At 45.1% G+C, this 10,000-nt stretch overlaps 1 protein-coding gene across 2 annotated transcripts in view; it reads left to right on the plus strand.

The window, feature by feature from the left end:
• l3mbtl3 (L3MBTL histone methyl-lysine binding protein 3) overlaps nucleotides 1-10,000 on the plus strand; it is a 40,074-nt gene that overhangs the window by 12,351 nt on the left and 17,723 nt on the right. The window contains exons 5-15 of one of the 2 annotated variants that reach the window (XM_035529227.2): nucleotides 270-411; nucleotides 752-787; nucleotides 2,509-2,593; nucleotides 2,796-2,890; nucleotides 3,757-3,861; nucleotides 4,401-4,536; nucleotides 5,169-5,260; nucleotides 5,765-5,916; nucleotides 7,106-7,182; nucleotides 7,970-8,055; nucleotides 8,305-8,415. In XM_035529227.2, coding sequence (XP_035385120.1) covers nucleotides 270-411; nucleotides 752-787; nucleotides 2,509-2,593; nucleotides 2,796-2,890; nucleotides 3,757-3,861; nucleotides 4,401-4,536; nucleotides 5,169-5,260; nucleotides 5,765-5,916; nucleotides 7,106-7,182; nucleotides 7,970-8,055; nucleotides 8,305-8,415 — 1,117 coding nt within the window. The remainder of the gene's footprint in view (nucleotides 1-269; nucleotides 412-751; nucleotides 788-2,508; nucleotides 2,594-2,795; nucleotides 2,891-3,756; nucleotides 3,862-4,400; nucleotides 4,537-5,168; nucleotides 5,261-5,764; nucleotides 5,917-7,105; nucleotides 7,183-7,969; nucleotides 8,056-8,304; nucleotides 8,416-10,000) is intronic. The other variant, XM_035529226.2, reaches the window with a different exon arrangement.

Genomic DNA, 10,000 nt, shown 5'->3' on the forward strand with positions numbered 1-10,000 from the left:
TACCAGCGTATAGATCAGATGATGAACACTGAACACAAATTCTGCGAACAAAATTACTGATGCGTAATTCTGAAGTTTAACAAAATCTGTGCTTTTGAATGTTCCAGAATGAACTGGCCATTTTCCTGCAGCCTGGCTGCTTTGTCCTGTCAGCACCATACAGGTGTAACAACCCCCCACCCCCTCATCAGTGAGGAGGGGAGGTCCTCTCGGGCAACAGGGCATAGGAGGATTCACACCGGTCTCTCATCTTCTTCCCTCTCCTGTAGCGACCTGAAGTCCCAGGGAGAAGATTCCGTAACCGACGGCACCGCTGTGGGGGCCGGCAGGAAGAGGCCCCGCCCCTCCGACCGGGCAGATGAAGAGACAGACGGCGTGTTGGAGCCGTTGGCCGAGGATGATGAAGACTACGTTAGTTCCCCTTTTCTCCCTTCTTTAAAGGACCAATATGTTCTTTTTAGAAGCAAATATAGGAAACAATATTTCCAAAAGTGATTTTTAAAATTATTTGTATATTTTTTTTTGTATAAAGTGCAGTTCACATGAGATGAAGGATCAAACTGTTCTGTAGTCCTCAAATGAACCAGTTTGTGATCCATAGAGCTGGACCCCCACATGGAGGCAGCCATGTTAGAAAATAGATTTAGTATAGAATATCTGACACATACAGGCCAATAAGTGTCAGTGCTGGCTGAAGAATCATTGGAAAATTGACTTATTGCTCTTTTAATGTGTCTTTTTGTCACCACAGAAAAAGAGCTTGGAGTGGGCCAGCACATCCTCAAAAGTGTGTGTGTGTGTGTGTTGTGTGTGTGTGTGTGTGTGTGTGTGTGTGTAAGGTCTGCCGTAGCAGTTATGTCTGCAGCACTGAGCTGTGAGTAGGGTGTGGCTTTGCTGAAATGGTGTTAGTGAAGCAACAAGGGAAGTTGTGATTGCTCAACCCCAAACCCTGTTCCTACCCACGCTCCCCTAGGGTGGAGTGTCACCTGGGAGGGAACGATTGCTTGTATCCCCTTCTCTCTCTCTCTCTCTCTCTCTCTCTCTCTCTCTCTCTCTCTCTCTCTCTCTCCTCTCTCTCGGCATGACTGTATGAGGTTTGAAGTTTGGAGTTAAACATGTAGAAATAACAATGTTTGAATGTTTTACCGATGTTGCTCTGGTCACAAGTAACAAAATAATAAGAAACGTTTAACAATGACAAATTATAATAAACCAGATCAATCAAAATCAATAATAATAACAGTGGATACATTAACAGGATATGGATACATTAACAGGATATAGGTAACTGTATACAGTGAGATGTGTGGTGGTTTTACTAGTGTAGAGTCACTGTCTACAGATTTTGTAGTCAGAGGTGCGGAGATTCCTCCTCCAATGATAATTTGTAATATTTCAGATTGGAGGAGAATTTCTAAAATTGGGAGCATATTCTTCGGTGTCACTAAAATTTTGGCAAATCTGTGTACATTTTTTACAATGGAGGACAAAGTGCTGCTGGAGCACTTTGTGGAAGATTGGCTCCCTTCTGGAAGATTACAACTTTGGTTTTGTCCAGATTTGACTGTCAGGGCCCAGTTCTGACAGGTCTGGCTCCTGCTGTAGTCCTTATTCTCTAGAGGACAGCAGCAGGTCATCTACATAGAGCAGAAACTTTTGTGTTGTTCAGAATGAGTCCAGTAACTTCACACCCCTGAGTGAAGTATTCTCTTAGTCTGTTGGCAAGTTTTACTATTCAGATATACAGATTTGATAACATCATATACTTTAAATCGACACCACATTTTAGAACTTAAGTAAAATATTCTGGTATGCCAAAAAGGCTTTTTTGGAAATCAGAAAATCACATAAATGTTATACTGCTATATTTTTTTTTGGTGGATGTGCTGTTGTGATTAAGGTGAGTAGGGTGTAAATATGATCTGTAGTACAATGATTTGGGGAAAAGATAATTTGACTCTTACTCCAGGTACTGTGTTCAGTAGGCCTGTATTCAGGCGATAGTAGTTCATCAGATGACCTTTCCAAGGTTAATGCTCTACGCGTGCTGTGGTAGTGACTGGGGACAGTTTTGTCTCCACTCTTATAGATTGTGGAAGTCATCTCCGTGCTACAGGAAAGCAGCCAGCATGAAGACCTTGATTAAAGAGTTTTAGTGAGACCCCGTGCAGCTCAGGAGAGATGAGTCCTCATGCTGTCACCTGTGTAGGTCAGGAGAGATGTTCTTCAACATCTCAGTCCTAATGCTGTCACCTGTGCAGGTCAGCAGAGATGTTCTCCAACATCTCAGTCATAATGCTATCACCTGTGCAGGTAAGCAGAGATGTTCTCCAACATCTCAGTCCTAATGCTGTCAGCTGTGCCGGTCAACAGAAATGTTCTCCATCTTCTGAGTCCTGATGCTGTCAGGTCACCTACTTTCTTTGGTTTTAGGTTCGGGAGTGCATCTGCCAATTCTTTGGAGGCCATTTTATGTTCAAGTGGGTGTTCTGTGCATCTCTGTAACAGGAAGAGAAAGAGAGCAGGAGGCCATTGCGAGGAGCTCCTCGAGGCAGAAGAAAGCGCAGGGGAGACGCCGCTCTGCTCAGACAGTGTGAGTTCCACACGGGCACCGCCATGGACACCTGTCACACACCACAGGGGTCCTCACACTTCAATCAATCCAAAAGCTCTGCCTTAACCCTTACCCACTGGAGACATTGTCTGTAGCTTAGATAAAATCTGTCCACAGATTGGTTTGATTTAGTAAATGTGTAAAAGAACAGTTTGAGATTTGTCCCCCCCCCCACTCCTAGCGGTTCCGTATGGTGGCAAGAAAAAGTCCTGGTGTTGGGCATCCTACCTGGAGCAGAACCGAGCCATCGCAGCTCCCAGCAAGCTCTTCAAAGAGGTGAACGATCTGTGTTACAGCGCCATGGCATGGAGTGGCACAGTGCTTCATAAGGGCTCATTAGATAGTCACAGTGCTTCATAAGGGCTCATTAGATAGTCACAGTGCTTCTTAAGAGTTCATTAGATAGTCACAGTGCTTCTTAAGAGTTCATTAGATAGTCACAGTGCTTCATAAGGGTTCATTAGATAGTCACAGTGCTTTATAAAAGCTCATTAGATAGTCCCAGTGCTTTATAAAGGCTCATTAGATAGTCCCAGTGCTTCATAAGAGTTCATTAGATAGTCACTGCTTCATAAGAGTTCATTAGATAGTCACAGTGCTTTATAAAGGCTCATTAGATAGTCACAGTGCTTCATAAGGGCTCATTAGATAGTTACATTGCTTTATAAAGGCTCATTAGATAGTCACAGAGCTGAAGGATGGAGAAATAGATGAATAGTGAATGGATAAGCATACGTGCAGATTAAAAGATTGAGAGATGAGAAACTGAAGATGAGATATTTAGAGTACTTTTGATATTTTGGCATACAGGGTGTGTTGTGGGTTCTTAGTGGTAAAAGTGGAAAATATATATTTAGTAGTTCTGTTAAACTATAAATAATTTTCATTCATGGCTCTAATAGCTTACACACACACACACACACACACACACACACAAATATAAAAATTAGGTACATCCAATAAATGTAATCTGTTTCTGTCTAATTTATAGTCAGCTAATATCAGTAGCAGAATATATATGAACACTCAGTGTATGTATCTGAAGAAGATTCTGTGGGAGTAACCGTCGTGTGTGTGTGTGTGTGTGTGTGTGTGTGTGTGTGTGTGTGTGTGTGTGTGTGTGTGTGTGGTTGTTGTTGTAGTATCAGTCCCTCCCCCAAAATAAGAATGGTTTCAGGGTGGGCATGAGATTGGAAGGCATTGATCCCGAGCACCCCTCCATGTACTGCGTCCTCTCCGTCGCCGAGGTAACCACCAGGCAACAGTACAACATCTCGCCACACAGTGGCACTACACTAACTAAGTCCCTCGGGATTGGACTGGGGACTGGGGACTGCCTGGGTCGTAGATGCAACCTCCTGTTGGTCTCCAGCTGTCTCAGTGCAGCTGCTTTGTAGGGGTATGGCTGTGGTTCAGAGCTTGGACACCATACACATTGCCGCAGCGCAGGTGAGCTGCGCAGCTGCGCGCGCGCGCGCCACACTTCGCTATGGCGCAGTGAGGGCATGGCACAGTTAGTGTGGATTCTACACTCATCACCGGCAACCTACCAGCGATAGGGGAGGTAAAGTCTGTAAAGTGCCCATGTGCACATGTAAAAGTAGGTGTGTGGAACATAGCAGCCAGTGAAGTGCAGGGTAGGTGTTTCTAATAAAGAGGGCTGTGAGTAAAAAATACCGTGTTTCCTAGTACAAGAGCTGTTACTTTGGAAAAAGTGCATTTGTTTTATTACAGTTCAGACTTCTGGCAGAGCTGTGTGTTTCATGCTTTTATTCCACATTTGCAGGTGTGTGGCCACAGAGTTCGACTGCACTTTGATAAATATTCGGACTGCTACGATTTCTGGGTGAACTGCAACTCTTCTGATATCCACCCAGTGGGCTGGTGTGAGAAAACATGTCACAAGCTGCACCCTCCAAAAGGTACTGGACTCATCCACTGTGAGGTCGTGGGGGGGTGACTGAGCACTGGACTCATCCACTGTGAGGTTGTGGGGGGGGTCACTGAGTACTGGACTCATCCACTGTGAGGTCGTGGGTGGGGGGGGTGACTGGGCACTGGACTCCTCCACTGTGAGGTCATTGGGGGAGGGGGGTGGACTCTGAGTTCTTGGTGGTGCATTGGAGTGACTTCACCAGTCCCTATAAAGTGTAAATTCAGCTGTGTGGTTTAAGCGTGTTTGTTTTAAGCATTTACTTGTAATGTTTCTGGTCATGTTTTTGCTAGTAGGGAGTGAAGAGACATCCTTATCATCACCATGGTCTTATTATGCTGTCCATTATGCTATAAGGATAAGGCATAATATTCTTATATATCTCCATAAGTCGGAAAAACTGACTGGATAATAATAATGATAATGATAATGATGATAATAATAATAATAATAATAATAATAATAATAATAAGAAGAAGAAGAAGAAGAAGAAATGCTCTGCCTCGGTGGAGGGGAGTGTGCGGGAAGAGTGCCGAGCGGCGATCGGCTCCCCCGGGAGGTTGGGAGGGGTAGTGCGTGATGGCGGGCCGTGCTGAGTCTGGTGTGCACCTGTCCTTACAGGGATGAAGAGCGAGGCGTTCAGCTGGTGCTCCTACCTGAAGACGAGCAAGGCACAGGCCGCACCCAAAGCGCTCTTCGACAACCATAACGCTGTGAGTGCACCCACCTGCCTCAAACCCGCCAGCCCCCGGACAGCCCCACCTGTATCACCTCCTCCTCAGTCCTGCCGGTTACATTCTTGCGCAGCTGTAAGAGGTCCCGATTATAAAACTAGTAAGATGAGACAACAGAAATTAAAGGTAGAAACACAGCGTGCATTTGTGGGACTTTGAAAAACGGATTGAAATGATGGAAGGGTAATTGTGCGTGTGTGTATGTGTGTGTGTGTGGGGTGTGTACTGTGTGCCGGTATGTTTGTGTTTTTTTTTTTTTGTCTATGTGTATGTGTGTGTGTGTGTGTGGTGTGTACTGTGTGCTGTTATGTTTGTGTATTTTTTTTGTCTGTGTGTGTGTGTGTGTGTGTGTGTGTGGTGTGTACTGTGTGCCGGTATGTTTGTGTATTTTTTATTTGTGTGTGTGTGTGTGTGTGTGTGTGTGTGTGTGTGTGTGTGTGTGTGTGTGTGGTGGTGGTGGTGGTGGTGGTGGTGTTTTTTCAGACGGTCACACCTTTAGGCTTCCGGATTGGGATGAAACTCGAGGCGGTCGATAAGAAGAATCCCTCGTTCATCTGCGTTGCTACAGTCACGGACATGGTGGACAGCCGTTTCCTGGTCCACTTCGACGACTGGGATGAGAGCTACGACTACTGGTAAAGCTAACGTTATTTCTAGCAGCCTTAAGGTTGAATGTTTTAAAACACTGTCAGTGTTGTTTTACTAGTAGAACTCATAAAAATAACATTTCTGATAACAATTATTGATAGGTAAACACAGATAAGCATGTTAAGATTTAGCTAATGCTGTTTCGTAATGCCATCTGTCAATGCTTGCGCTAAAATTGTAAAATCAACTTATTGTACAGATTGTGAATAAGAAGATAATAGACCCGATTGGACAGTGTAGCAGAAAGTACTGCTGCGCCGCTCAGGCGGAGCGTTTCAGCGACTACAAGAATTACACACGGTGTTCGTCGCTTTCTGTGTGGTGGAAATTTAAATTGCAGTCGGTATTGTGTTACACGGAATCGGCCACTAGGTGGCACCAAAGCACCGAGTCATGAGCTCATGCGCGATCTGCGACCACTTTATGGATGAGGTGAAGGGTGTGTGTGTGTGTGTGTGTGTGTGTGTGTGTGTGTGTGTGTGTGAGAGAGAGAGAGAGAAAGAGAAAGAGAGAGACATTATGTGTCAGAAAAGGGCGTGTCCAAAAAACACACACAATACACAAGGCATGCATGAGTATATATCAGGAAAAAATGCCAGGCTCCCCCTCCATTAGCAAAGTGAAGAGAAGAATATCCGTCCATTTGGGCGGTACCAGAGAGGTTCTGTATCGGTTCTATAACTGTTAGTGGACGTATGCGCGTACTGCCATACAGTATCGTAACTACGATTTGTTTAGACCCGAAAAGCTGATTGGTGGATCGTACAGGTTGTTTAATGGATCACCGCAGTCACATGTGGTCGGTCTTCAGTAATATTTAAACAGTGACTAGATCTGTACACGATTCCCAACACCGACCTTGTGCTGTCTCGTGCACATGGAGCTCTGGTGCCTGGAATATGCTTTTACCAACACCCTGTGCACAGATAACGGATGACCAAAACCCCGACTGCAAGGTGTCAAGAACACCGATCCAGATCTCTGTTGGTCTCTCTTGTTTCGCTCCCTCGCTCCACCGACCACATGTACACCACCTACGGCACACACTCCACCTGTTCTCGGTGTGCTTGGGGCCGGCGGGCAGAGTGCTTCTGCTCATTCGCGCCCATTCTTGTCCCTGCGTCTGTGTTGTGTTTCCATTTGCTCCCGCTGTATCTTTTTCTTTTTTTTTTGTAGGTGTGATGCAACAAGTCCATACATCCATCCGATTGGCTGGTGTCAGGAGAATGGCAAGATCCTCACCACGCCCCCAGGTGATGGCCCCACCCAGTGTGATCCTAAACCTTTTTAATATTTTAATATTTAAACAAATACAAGAGCATGCTGGCATAAACAATACTACATGTGTTGCGGGCGGTGTTAGCTAGCCAGCTGACAGTTTAGACCTCACAGTAAAGCAAGATTGTCTATCGTAAGTGCCATCACCAGGATGCGTAGTAAAGGACGAGTTTGGGTAGTCAGCCCTCCCTGATGTGTTCCACGGTCGTTTGTTTCTAAGCCGCTCAGTAGCGTCTGTGTAAAGGTTGTAGATTTCCAACCAAGTCGTATACGAAATGCTAACCGTCAGGTTGCAGTTAAATCTTTATTTATCTGGCGCGACCCATGTCGTGTACAAGGGCAGCTGTTGATCAAACGCACACGAGTCCCTGTAATAAATACCCGTTAATAGTTTGACCTGTGAGCAGCTGGGATTCTCCGGAAAAGAATCGAGTCTTTTCCACTCACAGGCCTCCTGCCACACGTCGCCTCTCACTTTGCCAAGGGCTCAGGTGAGACCTACAGTGTCCAACCGGACGCTGGGGGGGGGGGGGTTCACCTGGCACCGGTGAATAGTGAACCCACTCGTGAACCATCTTAGCCTGACCAAACAGCGAGTTTGGTCCTGCGAACACACTACAGCCATCCTCCCCAATAGTTTAGCAGTTTGTAGTATTAGGTGGGACGAGAAACGTGTACGAGCTGGCTTTACGATCACACAGCCTATGTGTGTGAGATGCGTGTGTGACTCGAGGCTGGTCTCATGCGTGGCGTGCTCCGCAGGTTACCGTGGCAGCGGGGGTTTCTCCTGGGAGAAGTACCTGGAGGACACCGGATCGTTACCTGCCCACGCCCGTGCTTTTAAAGCGGTGAGTGTGTGCGCGCGCGTGTGTGTGTGTGTGTGTGTGTGTGTGTCTCTCTACAACTTCCAGAAAAAAAACTTCCAGAAACTTTGGTATTGTGAAGTAGGATGTCTGCATACAAAGGTGTACACACACACCCACACCCACACACACACAGTATCTATCTTTGACCCCTTTTCTCTGCCACTTTTTAAAAACTTTTTTTCTCTCTCTCTCTCTCTCTCTCTCTCCCTCTCCCTCTCTCTTTGTGTGCAGAAGCCTCCCCACAGTTTCCAGGTGAATATGAAGATGGAGGTTGTAGATAAGAGGAATCCCATGCTCGTACGTGTGGCTACGGTGGTGGACCGAGATGACCACAGGATAAAGGCACGCAGTGTGCATACACACGACACACCCTCACACTGAGTGCTTGTGTTCACCTCACATTACCAGTATCTTTATGTTGTATTCTGACAACCTTAGTACTGCATTCATTTTTGAAGGAATATATTGCGTTGTGTATGCAAAGCACTAAGCCCACAATCATCCGTAATACATGAATTATTCATAAGCGCTGCATTATACGTTAACCCTAAATCTGCATTAACAGTTCATTATGTCTACAATGCATTTAACATTTACACATTACAGTAGCAAAACTGACATACCAAAGATTTCCGCTAGGCCTGTTATTTTTATATAACCTACGAATAATTGTCTGGTTAGTAAGCGGTTAATAATGACATCAGTGCAGAGTGATAACATCACGTTAACAGTGCGCACGGCAGGCTCGCTACGGTGCAGTTATGGTTCAAGGCCGACCGCTTATTACTGCTGGCCAATGGTGTGAGAAACATGTTTGAGCTATTTATTATATCAGTCTCAAAAGCTCGTTTTACCAGGCAGCGATTACTTATGTCTGCTTTTGTGAATCCTGAGCAGATACAGCTCTCCTTTTCTAGAGATGGCACGATACTAGTTTTTCTGGTACGGATCCAAAACCTGATATCTTGCAACTGAATGCCACCCCGATATCGATACCAAGAGATTTTTTTTTTCATAAAAAACCACTGTAGTTTAGTTGTTTGGAGGAATTGTTCTGTGTGAGATGTAAATGCTATTTTACAGATGCCACGCATGGATATGATTGCATGGCTCTTCACACTATAGTTCACCTGCATTTTTCCTTATTACTGAATGCAGCTGTAATTCCACATCAGTTTTATAATAACCTCATAACTGTTATTGTGAATTTCATCGGTAAATTGCGACTCTACACACCAGACGCACACCAGGCACTGAGTGAGCAGACAGAGAGAGACTACCAGCTTCCACTCGAGCTCTGCTTAAAGCCAACAGAAATGGAATCTGATAATGTTTACAAGATTGTTATTCTTGATGGAGAAAAAAAAATACACACACATATATATATTAACCTGCAAAACAAGTTAACATTAATGCAAAACGGCATTCTTTCCATTGTTTTCAAGTGGTTTGACTACTAAAGCCATAGAGTAATTAACTCGAATTTAGAGAAGTTAAACGTAGCGTGAGAGTGCTTTATTCATGTGGTTATCACCTTTCCTCTCCTCTTGAGTTCTGTCAGGTTTCTCCCACTGTTTCACAGTCAAACAGGAAACGCCGTCACGTGGTTGTGAAGAACAGATTATCCCCGCTTCTCGTGGATACAACAGTGAACGGTGGCAAAACTCTGCTGTGTCCCGTTTTGTCCCGTTTAAACGGTCTCACTAGGAGGCAGGTGGCCTGCTCACGCCGGGTTATTGGAATGATCGCAGTGGAAATCACATATGGATATTTGCATGTGAACAAAGTTTTGAAGGGGAAGAAAACGTTACTGTTAAAGTCTGCAGCGGTGTGTAAACTGCTCAGACAAGCCAAGCTGTCATCGTGTGTGTGTGTGTGTGTGTGTGTGTGTGTGTGTGTGTATGTATGTGTGTGTGTGTGTGTGTGT

The sequence above is a fragment of the Electrophorus electricus genome, chromosome 2, assembly GCF_041902795.1.
Source record: "Electrophorus electricus isolate QZ-2024a chromosome 2, ASM4190279v1, whole genome shotgun sequence".
Lineage (NCBI taxonomy): Eukaryota > Metazoa > Chordata > Actinopteri > Gymnotiformes > Gymnotidae > Electrophorus > Electrophorus electricus.